Here is a 16,905-nt window from a genome sequence, read left to right as displayed (position 1 = left end):
AAGTAAGATGGACGGAAATATCTGTGGTTTAGCCCTGATCCTTATCATGGGGTTTGATTGATGGGAAACTAGAAGAATGAAAGAAGGAAGAAAAACTAGTTCCTTGTTGCATCAGCCGCTTTACACACAGGATTTTTTTTAAATCCTCGTGAAATGGATACCCTAAAAGTCGTGTTACAGACTGGAAAACAGTAGTCTAAGCAAATGTACAGAGATGTTTTTAAAAGGGTAAAATTGTGACGCTCGTACAACTATAAAATGAGTACGTGTCAAAGATTTCATTTCGCTCACTAGTGAATGAAGGAACGAGTAAGATGTAAAAACGAGTAAGATGTAAAAATGAGTAAGAGAACCCGGAGTTACAGACACACGCGGGAGGGACGGTCAGGGACGCTAACAGGCGATCACTCCGCGATGCAGACGGGTCTCAGCCACAGGGGAACCAGGACTGCCTCTCCACTGTGCAAGATTCGTTTGCGTCTCTGTGCACCAGACGTTTTCGTTACTATCAGTTTTCTACCACGCTGACAGCTGTCAGACAGCTCAAAGATGAGGAACGCTGCAGGCCCTCTAGAACCCGGTAACCCGCCCCCCCCCCCCAGGGTCCTCTAGGCCAGAGATTTTCTTCAACCTTTCTCATGTCCCAGCACACAGAAATCAGTTACTAAAATTCTGTGTCACACCAGAAGATATGTTACATTTTTTGTCAGTATGACAAAAAAAAAGGTATAATTTTGATTCATTCACACCAGACAGCTGTTGTATTGGCTCTTGTCATTAAAAAAAAACAACGTTATTTATTTATTTTTAGAGAGAGGGGGAGGGAGGGAGAAAGACAGGAGGAAAACATCTTCCTCTCTTTTCTGCAAGAGAAACATTGATAGATCGCCTCTCACACATGCCCCAACCCAGGACCTGGCCTACAAACACAGACAGGTGCCCCGAATGGGTATTGATCCAGCGACTTAAGCTTTGCAGGATGGTACTGAACCAACTGAGGCATACCCGTCAGGGCCACTCTTGTCATTTTTTAAATTTGACAATCCAAGGGAAAATAGGTCAGTGACCCTGACTAAACAGTCAGGCACTGAGCATTTTAAAAATCCTTGCAGCAGACCCGTGTGCCTGCCGCGGCACATTGGCCGAAAATTGCTGCTCAGACGATGTAGAGTGATAAAAAATTAAGTAACCATCTTCCAGGTTTCATAGCTGCTAAGTATAAGATCCAAATCCCTATTTCCCTCAACTCGGGCTCTTTCCTCCACACCAAGTAGCTTTTGAATAGTGACGGGCGATGTTCAGCAGAGATCTGTACTGGACACTCATCGCCCCATTTAGTTAAAAATTTTTTTTTTTAAATCTTTTTTTTTTTTTTTAAAGATTTTATTTATTTATTTATCTTTAGAGGGTAAGGAGAGAGGGAGAGAAACATCAATGTATGGTTGCCTTTTGTGCGTCCCCTGCTGGGAGTTGGCCTGCAGGGAACTGGACTACAACCCAGGCATGTGCCCTGACTGGGAATCGAACCGTGATCCTCTGGTTCGCAGGCCTGTGCTCAATCCACTGAGCTACACCAGCCAGGTAGTTAAAAATTTTTGATCTCCGGAAAGAAGCCTTCCTTCCCCGTCTTGGGAACAGGACCTTCAGCCACTCTCCAAGGTCTCCAGAGCCTCAGCCACCTGGCACTCGAGGGCACCCCTCTGTACAAATGTTCCCTCAGTGGCCTGGAGAGACTGGGAGCCTGGTCCCCGCCTTGGAACGGTCCCGGTCAGGTCTTTGGTTGGAAGTTACAGGACGCTGGTACAGTCTGATTATGCCTTCATCATGTAGCCGCTTCCAGAGCGTTCTCTCTAAGTTGAAGTCATGGTTGATATAGAAGACTGTCTTTTTCCACATTGTATCATAGTAGTGATCCGAGAAGCGCTCGTGGCCCTTGGTGATGAAGCCATAGGCACTCACCTGCGGAAGGGTAGGAGGAGAAATAGGGCTCGCTGTGGCCCCTCCCATCCCCGTCCCGGCTGCCTCTCAGAGGCTAATTGTGTGTGTTGGGCACTGGTGCTCTTTCTGGGTTTCATCCCTCGGGGTCTGGGTGCAGGCTCCTGGGTGCACCCTCAGCCACTCCCACTCCACCCATGGGGACGTGCAGCCAGCCCAGCTGCTGTCCCACGCTGAACAGGCTGGGAACACGCAGAGCCGTTTCCCCAGGTCCCCCTGCTCCTGGGGCATAGCCTCCTCACCTGGTCACAGAGCTGGAGGGCAGTGAGTAGCAGGAGGGCCCCCGTAGTGGGGCGGTATATTCTCCAGTGGACAGTGTCCAGGGTCTTAGACCTCAAAAACCTGTAAAACGCACCCCCCCCAAACCGTCAGCAGGCTGCCAGGATGAGAGGGCCCCAGCCCCTCTGTGCCTCTGTCCCCACCTGTTCTTCATGTATCGCATGGCGTCTGGGTGCAGCAGCAGGTACCTGTCCAACTGCACTGTGTCCTGAAAAGCTTCCTGGGGCCTTCTCCTGTGGGCGGGCCACTGGTTCAGGCTCAGACCCCAACCTCATCTGGTAGGGGAACTGTCCCGCCCTTCCCAGCTGCTGGCTACACAGACCAGCCTGGGGGGAGGGGAGGCCCAGTCGGTACCTGAACCAGAAAAGGCTCCTTTTCACAAGGGTCTGGTTCAGGAGCAGAGCTTCCAGCCACTCGAAGTCCCGGGTGCCTTCCAGGAAGTGCAGGTAGCGTATGTCCTGGGGACCAAGGACAGCGAGTGGCCCAGGAGCCCTGCCTGCGGTCTGCCCTGCTGTTACCCCCCGCCTCGCCCTTCCCCAGAGCGCACAGCTGGTGTGGGCTTGTACCAGCTGTGTGCTCCCTTCCCCAGAATCTGTGTGGCCAGGCCTATTCCTCCTCGCTCACCTTCCCCACAGGCACGTGCTGGAAACCCCGACGGCCCAGTATGTAAAGTGACTGAGTCAGGGAGAAGGCAGTGAAGCCGTAGAAAGATGTCCGAGTACCCACATCTTGTTCATAGCCCTTGGTAACAGCTCCGCTCAAGCTGTGCAGAAAAACACTGATCAGACCGGATGCATGAGTACTGGAGGGGGTGACATGGAGGCCACCATCAGAAACGGAGGTTCTCGGGGAGCCCAGGAATTCCACCTTCCAGATACAGGCATGCGAGGCCCTGTCAGCTCCCAGAAGAGCCTGTCTCTGCAGGAAAGGCTGGGAGTGGGGGCCAAGGGACAGCTCACCGGAACACGTAGTCATGGCTGTCTATCTCTTGGCCCACGTGGGAGTTGTTCAGGATGCCCCCGTTACCCACCACGGCACAGCTGACGCACTGGGGGCTCCCAGCAGGCAGGGGGGCCAGGAGCAGCTGCTGCTGGGCCACCGGAGGGAAGTGTGTCACCACCTCCTGCACCACTGGAACAAGGGCGACCCTCCATTCAGAGCCCGGGGGTGGCCAGGGATCCCGGTGCATCATTCCTCCCAGGGCTGGTGGCCCCCTGGGAAGAGGTAGACTCAAGGCCCAGAGCCACGGCCGAGTGTACAGCTGGGTTCCTGGGGGTGGGACTCACAGGAGTAATTGAGCTCCATGAAGCCAAAGGGGGGTGGGAAATGCTCCAGGCGGTCCCACTCGCTCTGGCTGAAGTGTCTGGAGTCCAGGAAGAGGGTGAGGTTGGGCAGAAAGAGCTTCTGGAACCAGCGCGACTTGGAAGCTCTCACTTTCACAGAGTCGGGGCAGGTCTAAACACAGGAGGGCAGGTCAGGCAAGGTGGGGTTGGGAGGACCATGGCAGGGGTGGGGGTGTGGATGGGGGAGCGGGGCGGGGGAGGCTGGGCTGAGTGGTGTGGGGGCCCAAAGCTGGCCTGGGAGTCCGGAAGGCACCGCCTCTGCTGCCTTGGCCATGCCTTTGGCAGGCCGGCCATGGTCTGGAGGCTGCCCTTGGCCCTCAAGGCGAGCACACCCTTGTCAGTGTGAGAGAAATGCAACAGCCTGGATGCATTTTCCAGGCTGTTGGAAAGTGCATTTTTCAATGTCGTCTGCCTTTGGGTGTTTTTCTCAGGGATGGAAGAGGGGAGCTGGTGGGATTCTCTATGCAGAGGGCGAGGTGTTCCCGGGCGGTGCTGGCGCTGGGCACCGGGTTGGGTATTCTCGCCTGCTAGTTTCTGCCCCCTTGTCCATTTCCCTCCCAGAAGATGGGGATCAGGGGTCAAACCCCAGAACGGGCTGTACTCTGTCACCCGGATGGATGACCCTCCGGGCCTCCCAGGAGCTCTTTCTCACTCACACCTTCCCATGCTGCCTGGGCTTGGATTGGGGTTCGGGGGTCTGCCTTCTCCTCCCTCATTTCGGCCACTCTGGGAAGGAAGGATGAGGTGGAGCCTGGAAGGTGAGGGAGGGGGTGGGGGCAGGCTGAATGCCAGGAGGGGCGTCAGAGCAGGGAGGCTTAGGGCAGGGGCCGCGGGAGAACTCACCGTCTGTAGGCCCCCCACGTCGAAGCTGTAGTTTTCCTCGAACTCCCACTTGGGCTCAGACTTGAAGCTGGCGGCCTGCAGCCTGGGGCGCCTCCGTGTGGTGAGGCCGGGGGAGGGCGCAGAGCTCGGGGCAGACTGGGCTGGCTGCTTGGGTGGGGCCGTTGCTGTGGCCCCTCCTTTCGTTTTCCGCGGGGGCAGCCCTGCCGCCCTGGTGGTGAGCACCTCAGCCCGACGTTCTGGAACGGGTGGCCGAGGTTCCTCCGGCACTGTCCTCGCGGCTATCGGCCTTTCACTCTTGCCCCTCCTTCCTTCGGGTGTCCTCCTGTCTTGCCTCCTTGGTGAAAGTGCCTCTGTCCCATTGGAGGCCCTCCCCCTGTCCTGACTTCTCCAGGACAGCATGTCCACCGCGTTGTCCTTTCTCTCTGGACTCTCGACGGACGCCGTCCTTGCCGTGCCAGGCGCTCTGGCTTCCGTGTGGCCCGTGGCCCGCGGACGCTGCTGCGGCTGCATGCCGCTCCCCTGCGTGGACCCTCCACGGGCAGGGGTTTCCCTCTCCACGGTGGATGCTGGGGGCGTGGCCTTCTGTAGCAACTCTGCAGCCCGTTCTTTAACGTTCTCTGTATCCGGAGGCCTGCAGACAGAGACACTTCTGGTGAAGGGTGGGAATTACAGAAGCTGGTGGGAACGTGACTATTAGTCGTCCTCGGGTCTCAGGCAGACGGCACACCAGGCCTCTGTGCTGGCTCCTCCCGGGCTCCCCCAGGGCACTGGGTCCCGGACTGGGAATTCTAGACGGAGTGTGTGTCACCCGGGTCCTGTCGCCTCACAGCTGCCTGACTCAGTCGACCTTTTATCTTTTAAATGAAGCGCCGGGAACAGAGGGAACCTTGTCCAAAGAAAACGGGAAAGATGCATCTAGGTTGAGACTAGAGCTGCTGACCCTGACTTTGAAATTGAGATCTCTGAGAACGGTCTGCCGCGCAGATTGACTTCCCACGCTGCGTGAAGACCGACGGTTTCTCGCTGGCATCGCCCGGAAGCACTTTCGCACTCAGGAAGAGCCCCCTGCGCCTGCCACGCCCCGTGTTAGATGCTGGAGATGGTGAAAGGCGTGTTTCCCAGCCACAAGCAGGAGGAACTGCAGCGCGGGGCCTGTCGTGTCCTTAGGATGCGAAATACGTGTTGGACCCTGGCCGGTGTGGCTCAGCGGGTTGGGCGTCAACCCACAAAGCGAGAGCTCTCAGGTTCAGTTCCCTGTCAGGGCATAAACTGGGGCTTCGGGCTTGGTCCCCGGTCGGGGAGGCCTGCAAGAGGCCACCTGTTGGTGTTTCTCTCTCGCATCGATGTTTCCCTCCCTCTCTTTCTCCCTCCCTTTCCCTCTCTCTAAAATAACTAACTAAATAAATAAATAAAATCTTTAAAAAAAAAAAAAACAAAACAAAACCTGTCGCCTTGGAGTGGGGGATGCACATGTCAGCTCAGTGGGTGTGAAGGAAGGGATTCTGTCTGGGTACTGGGGACTGACGGGAGGCAGGCTTCCCGGAGGCGCTCCCCTCTAACGAAGGTGCGGGGTGCGGGGGAGGAAGTTTCGGTCCCAGAGCAAGAAAACACCCGGTGTGTCGGAGCTGCTGAGTATTGATGAGGCTCAGTGGGGCTGGGGCAGGGCTTGGTCCCCAGCCAGCAGGCAGGGCCAGGTCATTATTAACGTCCTGTGTCGGAGGGAGGACTTTACCCTCGAGCGTCTGTTCGTCCATCCAGGGGGAGCGATGGAAGGATTTCCCGAGGAAGGTTGGGGCCGGGGGAGGGGCTGAAGGACTGGCGCAGGGCACACGGAGATGCCCCCACCCAGACGCTTTCTCTAGCCCCCGTGGAAGAAGGATCTCGGTGGCTGGTCTGACTCCCAGCACTCAAGGTCCGGGGCTCCAGGGGCTGGATCCACTTTACTTTGTGCTTTATTGTGAGGCTGTCAAAGGTACCAGTGTGTGCAAGTTGGTGTCAGGTGTTCTGCAGAGGAAAGCATGGGGCCTCTGCTCTGCACAGTCCTTCAGCTGGACTTCCTGTGCGGGGTCCCTGTGCCACACAGGTTGTGGGGGACTCCCAGAGCCTTGGATAAAAGAATCTTCCTCTCTCGTGACCTAACCATGATGCAGATGAATTTCCAGGTGTCCTTAACTCTTACCTGGTGTCCGGGGCTCCCTCACTTGGCTTGGCCTCTCTTGTCCTGCGCTCCACTCATTCGCCTGTTTCCACCACTCTAGCTCTAAGCCACATAGAACAGCCTTACTGAGGATGTGCGAAGAGAGAGAGAGAGCATGCAGTGTGCTGCCAGGCAGACCGAGGGAGCACCCCTGCACCTCCATTTATGAGCTGCTGTGACCGGGAGAAACCTTCCTGACCTGCCCCGCCCTCGGGGTTCTTATTCTGTGTACAATGCGCTGCTGCCTTTGCTTCCGAGAGGAGTCTGCTGTGAGCATTAACGGGAAGCCGGTGCTACGCCCCTGGCACAAAATACGATCTCAACCAAGTAACTTCCCTCCCTCCTCTCCCCATCCCCCAGAGGTGCCTCGTTTCCTGTCGCCCCTGACTCTTCCTGGGCGAGCCGCAGATCTGTTTGGCCTGGTCTCCACCTCCTCTACTCCTGCCTGACTCAACAGGGAAGAACTCATTCTTTGGGACAGCCCATATTCACGGGGCACCTTCTGTGTACACTGGACTGGTCAGGGCAGGCACACCCCTCCCTGCGTGGAACTCCAAACACAAAGGGGCTGACAAGCCATCACATAAGGAAATGTCAAGCTGTCACTAGGAGCCGAGCAGGAAATGGGTGCGCAGGACAGGGCCATGAGAGGGAGCTCACCTCAAGCTCCAGCCCCCAGGCTGGTGTGGACCCCGAGACTCCACAAGCCATCAAATCTGTTCTGTTTTGGGGGGCTACCTGCTCAGCGGCAATGCCATCTCTTTCTTCAATCACAAACCCTGAGGAGGCAGCCCTATCCCAGTGCCATGTTATATCAGTGATTTATCTGTTTACTTATTTTAAGATTTTATGTGCCCTGAACAGGAAACCAGCAACCTTCCGCTTTGTGGGATGATGCCCAAGCCACTGAGCCACACTGACCAGGCCCTGGGATGTGGCGGGACCTGGAAGGTTAACAGCCTTCAAGCCTTCATTCTTTTTTTGTTTTTTACGTTTGACTAAGTTAAAAAAATAAAAGGCAATTTATTAGAAGGCTGGAAAGTATCTTGAGGAACCCAAGAACAAGAGGTTGTCGGTCAGGCCTCTTGGAGGGCCCAGAACCAGGGGTCTCTGGGACTTGCATTCTGCTTCCGGCCTCTGCTTCCTTCCTTCCTGCTCTCAGCCTGCAAGGTGGTGGAGGAGGGCCAGCCCATAATGCCTGTTCTGGGGACCGTTGACTCTCTATGCTCCCAATCTTTGATTTCACGGGGAGAGTTTCGAACCCACTGGGGTCCTCTCTCCACCCCTGGCCAGGGGTCTGGGTCGCGTGGTACGTGGTACATGCCTGGGGTCCGCTCTGAGTGTAGCAGGAGTACAGTCTCAAGAGGAACTGGGGGTTGTTGGCTCGAGAACTGTAAGATGCCCCCGAAGTACTTATTCTGAAAGAATGCCACCGGGTGCACCCTGAACGGCCAGAGTTAGTGCAGAACATTTGTGATTGGCTTGTGCTGCCTCTGAAGAGCTGAGCGCCATGAGCTGGGGGTGGGACTCGCTGTGAACGACCCTCTAAGCTGATAATCGAGCTTAGCTCCAAGGGCAACGCAAAAGCCTGGGTGTGACCTCCACTTAGCACACGCTCCTTACAGGGCTGGGACTCTCGGCAGGTCCGGCTCCACCTCCACCTCCCACCCCCAAAGCTCGGGGGTCCCCACGAGTTTTCCTTTCCATCTACAAGCCCCTGACGTGGCTGCGAGTGGGGAGACAATGAGGTGGGGTGGTCTGTTACATTCCACATGTCGCACAGGCAGCGTGGACGGCTGGCCCCCTGCCCCGCAGTCACCTGGGCCCTGGAGAGCTACAGCACATCTCTCTGCAGCCCCGTGTCAGGCAAGAGGACAGCGACTCCTGGCAGGTGGGTTCAGGCCGCAAACGCTTCAAGTTCTTGGGGGCTGCTTTACGATTTACAAAAAGTGCTAGCAATGACTCAGGTAGAGACAAAATTGTGCGTTACCTTTCACATCAGTTTCCTTTGATTGAATGCACCTGTGATTGCTAGGGATGCGGGCTTTGACATAGGCATTACCGATTCCCAGGTGTGCCAGTTACTNCCCTGCCCCGCAGTCACCTGGGCCCTGGAGAGCTACAGCACATCTCTCTGCAGCCCCGTGTCGGGCAAGAGGACAGCGACTCCTGGCAGGTGGGTTCAGGACGCAAACGCTTCAAGTTCTTGGGGGCTGCTTTACGATTTACAAAAAGTGCTAGCAATGACTCAGGTAGAGACAAAATTGTGCGTTACCTTTCACATCAGTTTCCTTTGATTGAACGCACCTGTGATTGCTAGGGATGCGGGCTTTGACATAGGCATTACCGATTCCCAGGTGTGCCAGTTACTGAATATTCTAATTGCCTCCACCCGCAGGTTGAGTGCCCTGCGTCTGTCTTGGCTGGAACTTATACCCCATGGGCTGGGTGAGGGTGGGGTGGGGTGGGGGGCATCTTTTTTCTATTAAGAGTCCCTGGTTCAGAGGGATGGACAAATCAATCGCAGATCACATCCAAGCCAAAAGCAATTTAATTTCACCATCTATTTGAGAAGTAAAAAATACAAGATGCTACACTTTGAAAAATAAATATGCCAGCCCTGGCTGGTGTGACTCAGCGGATTGAGTGCTGGCCTGTGAACTGATGGGTCACTGGTTCGATTCCCGGTTGGGGTACATGCCTGGGTAGTAGGCCAGGTTCCCAGTTGGGGGTGTGTGAGAGGCAACCAATTGATGTATCTCTCACATGTTTCTCTCCCTTTCTTTCTCCCTCCCTTCCCCTCTCTTTAAAAGTTAATAAATAAAATCTTTAAAAAATAAATAAATTGTAGAGGTGAGGCCAGGCAGGGGTGTCCAAAACTTTTGGCGTCTCTGGGCCACACTTGGAGAAGAGTTGTCTCGGGTCACACATTAAGTATATGAGCACTAACAAAAAGATCTCATAATGTTTGAAGTAAATTTACAATTTTCTGTCGGGCTGCATTGGTAGCCATCCTGGGCTGCAGGTGGCCTTCGGGCCGTGGGGCGGACACTCTTGGGTAGCTTCCTGCTATTTTCCAGTTTAGGACGTTTGGGCGAGGGCAGCAGGGCTGGTTAACGTTGAGTCTCAATGTTCTCTGCTGAAAACTAGACTAAATTGCCCATGTTCACTGTCTGACTTTGCCCAGCGGAGGACGTGCTTGTCACCACGGGAGACTTTGTTTTGTCCATTCCTACGGCCCCAGCACAGGCCTGGCACAGAGTGGGGACTCCATACATGTTTGTGAATAAATTAATATGAATATATATGTATATGTGTATATGAAAACCATCAGTCTATACAAAATTACAAGAATGGTTCCCCCCACCCCCAAATTCACTCTAATTCAGTTTAAACCTCCAGATGTCACGTCTGGTTCAAAGCTCTTGTCCTATCCCCCCACCCCTACCTCCACTCCACCCCCCTCACACACATATCTACCCCCAGCCAGGCCAGAACTCAGATCCTGGCTCCGGTGGGCGAGAGGCGGGGGAAGCTGGAAGGAGGGCCGGCAGGAATTGCGATCAGACCGTGAGAACACTGTTGCTTCCTTTTGAAAGCCTAGCTCTACCGGTGTGATCGCTTAACTGACCACCTGCCGGAGGGTGGGGGCAGCCGTCTCAGCTCCCGCTGAAGTTCATGGGCATCTGTCTGATCCTGATGTGGTGGACTCTGCAGGGTCAGTGAATGTGGTTTTCCTTGGGGCCGGTGCTCCTTCGTACTGAGGATTTCCTCACGAAGGTCCCTGCAGGACCATGCGTCCCTCCTCCCCGACAGCATCCAGTGTCCCCAAACACTTTTCTGGAGTGGACGTCCTATCCCTTGGTCCCAGGAGGCAACTGGGTGGTTCTGGGGCTCTGATTGCTCCATGGTACCACAGGACATGCTGAGTGGCCCTCCACGGCACCCTGGGCTTCAAGGACCCCAGGTGGGGCAGGATGACACAGGCCTTCTTCCCAGCTACACTGCACCATGGATGACTCCAGCCGCCTTCCAGCTCCAGAAATCTCTACACTGGAAACGGGCACCAGGCTACTTGCATCTACCTCCCTGTCACTCTGGGGCCTGAGGCATCGGCTGGGGAAGGAGACCAAGGTGTCCTGGTCGGATGAGTTGGTGTCCTGCAGCCCAGACCCCCCAAAGGGTCTCGCCAGAAATACTGGAATCCTCTGAGCTTCCCTCCCTCCCTCATCTTCTCATTTAAACTAGATTGAATTGGGTTTCTATCACTTGCAATCAGGAGATTTCCGAGATCTCAGAAAGATGGCGGCGTAGGCAGACACGGCTCGCCTCTTTGCACAACCACATCAGAATTACAACTGAAATACAGAACAACCATCACTCAGAAACATCAAAAATTGAGTTGAGTGGAACTCTGACAACTATAGAATTAAAGAAATCACATCCATCAAGGATGATAGAAGGGGTGCACATTCGAAATGTGGCGGTCTCTCACCCGCTCATGGTGGTTAAAAATTTGGGAGGGATATCTCAGGAGCGAGGAGCCCCAGCCCCACACCAGGCCCCCCAGCCCAGGGTTCCAGTGCCAGGAAGATAAGTCCCCACAACTTCTGGCTGTAAAAACCAATGAGTTGGTGGATTGAGTTGGTGGAAGAAACTGCCAGAGCCCTGATCAGTTCCTCTTAAAAAACCCACAGTCAGGCTCACCTACTCAGACTCACTCTCTCTGAGCTCCAACACCGGGGTGGCATTCAGGGAGAGGCTGAAGTGTCTGGCATCGAGGTGGGCAGAAGCCATTGTCCCTTTCTGAGCCCTCCCCTCTGCAAAGCCACAGAGCTGGCAGACCAGTGCCGTGTCTCAGACTCCATCAACCTGGCTAACACTGCTTGACTCACCTTGAAGATCCCCAGAGACTCTGCCCCACCCAGATTACACCCACCCACCCCCCACTGCCGGGCCCCAAGCTGCTTTTCCATTTGAATGGGTGGTCTCGGCTCTTGCTTGACAATTTCCTAAATCCTATCAAACAATCAGCAGCTGGCCTCCGTGAGCCCCAGGCCTGGCACCAGCAGCAGCCAGCCTAGAGTCACAGCTTGGCTTCCCCTGGGAATCTCCGGGCCCGGCTCAGTGGCAGCCATCTCAGATTGTTTTATAGCTCAGGAAGGGCGGCCCTGGGCAAAACACAGGTGCAGGCTGACCTTGGCCTGCTCCATCCAGGAAACCCCAGGGCCAGCGCACCCAGTGCACAACTACATTCCACTTTGGAACACCGCCACCCTGCCCCTGCAGAGCTGATCCTCCACGGAGGGTGGAAGCTGGTGGTCAGTGGTCACAGCCAGTCCTTGCCGCTGACTGGCCTGGGTAAATCCCTCCCACTGCCCCCCCAACAGCAACCGAGGCTCAACCACAAGAGGAGGGGGCAGTCAGCCCACAGGAAGGGCGCACTGTGAGTACCCAGAGCAGTACCCCTGGGTGATAGGGGAGGCTGTGCCACTGGACCCTACAGGACACCTCCCACATTAGGCCACACGACCAAGGCATAGCTGCTCTCTCTAATACACAGAAACAAGCACAGGGAGGCTGCCACACGAGGAGACAAAGAAACATGGCCAGAGTGAAAGAACAGACCAAAACTCCAGAAAAAGAGGTAAATGAAATGAAGACAAGCAACCTATCAGATGCAGAATTCAAAACCCTGGTTATAAGGATGCTCAAGAAACTTAGTGAGGACCTCAGCAGCATAAAAAAGACCCAGTCAAAATAAAGCATGCACTAATTGAAATACAGAACAATTTACAGGAAAAAATAGAGTGGATGAAGCCGAGAATCAAATCAATGACTAAGGAAGCAAAAACAACCACCAACCTACTAGTAAAGATATTAGGAGACAATAATAAAGCAAAAGATATGAACAGGTCGTTCATCACAAAATACAAATGATTAATAGACTTAAGAGGATCCTCAAATTCCCCAGAGGCCTGAGAAATGCAAATAAAAAGGGGAAACAGCCTTTCGCGTGTCAGAGGGTTGAATGTCAACATCGGTGATGCCCAGCGTCGCCACAGAGGACAGAGAGTTAATTCTCACGGGCTGAACCGAGGGTGTCACTGAGATGCAATGTGAACTTAGCCATGGTCTTGGCAATTCCACTTCTAGAAGCCTACCCAGAGAAATGCTTAGGTAAGTGCACAAAGGTACGTGAAAAATGAGTGGCCACCCCAGTGTCAATTGAGAGGAACTAGTTAAATAGATTGTATCCACTCTACAGAATACTACACATCCACGAAAAAGAAGGGAGGAGAGCTGCATGTACCAGGGGGACAGATATCCACGACACAGTGTCGATTTAAAAAGCTGACCCGTGGAACAGGGTGCATCCGTCGATCATCCACCTCTCTCCCTGTCAACCTACCCATTCACCCATGAAGTGCAGCATAAAGTAAAGAGCACAGGCTATGGAACCAAAATGCTGGGTTTGAATCCTGGTCCTGCAACTTACTAGCAGGGTGAACGGGGTGTGGGTGATTCACAGAGGTTCCGCGTTTCAGGATAGACATAATTGTCAGAATTAGTGAGTGAATGCACAGGAAGCATCTATGATCGTGCCTGGCATCTGGCGAATATTATCATCACATAATAACGATGCATCCACCCAGATGTGAAGAGTGGTCACCCCAGGGGAGTGGGTGGAGAGCTGGTGTATGTAACGGAGAGACCCCCACTTCTTGCTTCATCTTTCTGTATTTTTTTTAAACTTCACAAGAGCATGTATTACTTTCAAATTGTAAGAACTGTGAAACAAAATGTTTAAAAATTGAGTCTAGGGCCCTGGCTGGTGTGGCTCAGTGGATTGAGCGCCGGACTGTGAACCAGAGGGTCGCTGCTTTGATTCCCAGTTCAGGGCCCCTTCCTGGGTGAAGGCCAGGTCCCCAGTAGGGGATGCACAAGAGGCAACCACACAATGAGGTTTCTCTCCCTTTCCCTTCCCCTCTCTCTAAAAATAAATAAATAAAATCTTTAAGAAAATTGAGTCTGGAAAGAACAGGGTCCCTTGATGCTGAAGATGTTTATTCTATAAGAAAACTGGTCTAGAAGATCCTTTCGAAGGATTAACTTGGTGCCCAGAATGTAAGCAGCAGCCGGAAGTGACAGACTTCTGAAGGAAGGTGTGATCTGAAATGAATGGTGCGCACAGGATAACTTTCGTCCCAGGACACGGAGACTGGCGGGTAGGAATTAACCCCAAAGTCACTCAGCTAACTCACGGTCCCAGACGGGGAAGAACACTTGCTTGGAATCTCTGCCTTTTGGAGACAGCTTAGGAGTTTCAAACTCCTGCCTGCGTTTCCTCTGCACACAAGCCCCGTGGCCTCGGGGGCCACCTCCTCGTCCCCCAGGCTTTCCCTTGGATTGTCCTCGGCACTGGTTCTTGCTCCCGGACGCCCATGTGGACACAGCGATATCACGGAGTTCCCCAGGTCTCCCCACAGAGTTTCAATTTCCTCTCATAAGTGAGGGTGAGCCAGGGAAGGGTCAGGATCTTACCTGGTGTTAGGCTTTGTGTTAGGTTCCTTGATGAAGGAGGGCAGGATGAACAGGAAGAAAATCAACACGACTGCAGTCAAGAGCCAGAGAGCTTGGCGCAGGCACCTGAGTCTCTGCAGGTAGGACCTCATGGTGGTGGGCCGGGCCCTCAGGAAACTGCTGCCGGTCCTGCGGCTCTGACATGCAACAGCAGGGAGATCGGCCGCTGGGCTATCCTGGGTGAGCAGTACACACACCCTTTGTCCTCATAGGAGCCACTCTGATAAACACTGAGCCTCTACGCCTTTGCCAGAGGGAGGAGGAGCCGCTGTGGCTGCTTTCATGGAGGCTTACGGGCTGGCATGACCAGGGCAAACCCCTTTTGTTCCAACAGGTCCCCGTTCCTTTTCTGAGTCTCGGAAGCCAGTTTCTGAATGTGAAGCTTTGTGAGAAACAGACACACATGAGATGGAACCTCACATTCATTCCGTCCCCAATCCCGGGGCACCCCGGACAAGGGCACGGGCTGACAGAGCCTTGCACAGCCTCTGCACCCAACGTGAGTCTCAGGGGAAAGATAGGGGACCCTTTAGGGCTGAGACCCCCTCGTGATCACTGCCCTGAGAGACCATCCTTAGCATGTAGAGGAACAGCTGTCAATCTCGGGGTCACAGCAGAGTCGCCTGGAGGGCGTGGAGACGTCCTGACGCTCAGGCTGCACCCTAACCAATGAAACTGGAACCTTGGGGTTGCTGTCTTCCAGGTGTGGGTGCTTCTCAGTTCCCGGGCGACCTAGTTGTGTGACCTGGTTGAGAACCACTGATTCATTGGTCTTGGAGAACTGTCAGATGGGTCATCATAAATGAGCAAAGTTTGCTTTGCAGTTCGCTTATCAGGACCTGGTGCCAAGAAAGCGTGCCTGTGAACTTCCCAGTTGGGTGACCTGCCTCCTTCTTCCTGTAACCTTGGACGAGCTCCTTAAATTTCTGGCCTCACCTACAAATGGGGGAAGCGAGGCATCTACCTTGTGAGATTATGATGAAGGTGCTATCGAAGGGCAGCGCCCGCCCTTTGGTTCGGCCTTGTCACCTGCAGTCAGGAGCATGGCCATGACCCGTATGCCTGCGGCAGGTGCACCCAGACCAGGCACCGTGGCACCCATGCAGACCCCCAGCCTCTCCAGAGGCTGGGAACTGTCAGCAACCCCACTTCACAGTCAAGGGAATTGCCTCTGGGGACAAGCAGCTGGGCCCAGGTCGAGGAGTGAGCCTCCGGCCTGGGGACCAGATCCCGCTGACCTGGAGGCTCGTCCTACCCTGAAGCACAGCCCGCCTCTGAGAAACCATGTACTCCGCCTTGATATGAAAAGCAAAATACTTAACACTAGGGGCAAAGGGACAGCTCGGAGAAATGACGTCGAGATCAGCTGTAGAAAAGAGCACATTCAGGGAAGCAGCAGGTTATTCGGTTTGAAAATGTTGCTCACAGCGCGACCCACAGGTACTGGAAAGCAGGTGTTTTCAAGGAGGGATGGTGGCAGGTGTGGCCTGTGGGAGTGGGGCTCTGAAGGTTTGGGGAGCCAGCCTGCCGCTCACACAGGGGCTTTTTTGTTCCCCTGAACGCAGCTCTTGATGCTGGACCCAAAGTCCTTGGCCTTGCCGGGGGGGGGGTGGAGGGGTGGGGGTACACCAAGCAATGCTTACACAACCTTCCCCAAGGGGGACGAAAAGGTCAGAACGTGCTTCCAAGTGGCTGAGAGGAACCCAGAACACTGACAGGCGTCCTGTTCTCCACCCCGTTTGTTTGCTGTCCCCACGGCACCGCTGGGGGGCAGGGGGGCGGGGCGGGGCGGGGAGCCTCTGCCCAGGTGGACTCAGGTGCAGCGGCTCACCTGGCCTGTCAGCGCTCGCTCGCATGTTCCCTAAACACCTTCTCAGCAGACCTGAATCCAAGTCATTGCTCTGCCGTAATGGACCCTCCTCACCGGCTTGGCCTGCACGTTTGGCCAGGGCGACGACCCTCCGCCCTGGTGCCAGTGAGCACCACTACAACCAGGTGCACGGTGGGAAGGCGTTTTCTTACCTACAGCGTTGGTTCCGACTCAACCCAGCATCTCTCTCTCCTCACCGGTGTCTGGAAAGGACGCCGGCTCTCAGCATTCTGACCCCCAGAGAGCGTGGCGGTCTGTTGACCTCCGGGGTGCAAGCTGAGCAACTGAGCACAGCCTGTGCTTCTACACCCTGAGGGGAGTGTTGAACTTGGGTGTTCAGGAAGCCAGCTGGGGAAGGTGGAGTCATCTTGAGTTCTAGCTTCCCGGTTCTCAGGGTCCAGCCCGAAGCTTCATCTTGCGTAACTGAGCAGAAGGGGAGAGGCGAAGAAATACAGATTTTAGTGGAAACTGACTTTCCGATCGTTTTTTGAACATCACCCCAATTTGCATGTTTGATGAGGTCTGCTTTCCTTTTTAAGCTAAAGCTTCTGACTTCAGTCTTTTTCTGTTTTCTTTTTTTAATGCCAACAGGCTGTGTGAGAGCTTATATGCAGAGGCACGCCCTCAGAGGGTATTTGGAGAGAGGTCAGACAGCGACCCTTTGTCAGACGTGAAACGTGAAAATGTGCTAGTTTCTTCTACTCATGACAGAACCAGGCAGATGGAATAGCGGATGTAAAAGGGAGGTGCAGTGGCACCCATGAACAGAGAGGAAAGATTATTAAATCGAATCA

General features: G+C 54.4%; 1 protein-coding gene across 2 annotated transcripts; it reads right to left on the bottom strand.

Moving 5' to 3' along the window:
• Nucleotides 1-1,610: 1,610 nt before the first annotated feature.
• Nucleotides 1,611-16,699, bottom strand: ST6GALNAC1 (ST6 N-acetylgalactosaminide alpha-2,6-sialyltransferase 1). Of its 2 annotated transcripts, none has more exons than XM_037064669.1 (10): nucleotides 16,264-16,699; nucleotides 14,203-15,177; nucleotides 4,461-5,091; nucleotides 3,561-3,729; nucleotides 3,234-3,405; nucleotides 2,899-3,037; nucleotides 2,629-2,732; nucleotides 2,418-2,507; nucleotides 2,238-2,337; nucleotides 1,611-1,959 (listed from the first exon to the last, which is right to left on the bottom strand). In XM_037064669.1, the coding sequence occupies exons 2-10, from the start codon at nucleotides 14,331-14,333 to the stop codon at nucleotides 1,717-1,719; spliced, it is 1,779 nt and encodes a 592-aa protein (XP_036920564.1). In that variant the 5' UTR covers nucleotides 14,334-15,177; nucleotides 16,264-16,699; the 3' UTR covers nucleotides 1,611-1,716. The 2 variants fall into 2 exon arrangements, with proteins under 2 accessions (XP_036920564.1, XP_036920569.1); XM_037064674.1 differs by having other exon boundaries at nucleotides 1,611-1,932.
• Between the last annotated feature and the right edge of the window lie 206 nt (nucleotides 16,700-16,905).

The sequence above is a fragment of the Sturnira hondurensis genome, unplaced genomic scaffold (genome assembly GCF_014824575.4).
Source record: "Sturnira hondurensis isolate 20B ecotype Veracruz unplaced genomic scaffold, ASM1482457v3 Scaffold0001221, whole genome shotgun sequence".
NCBI classification, from domain to species: Eukaryota; Metazoa; Chordata; class Mammalia; order Chiroptera; family Phyllostomidae; genus Sturnira; species Sturnira hondurensis.
The sequence above is the reverse complement of the archived record's forward strand: the minus strand, read 5'-3'. Positions and strand labels throughout refer to the sequence as shown.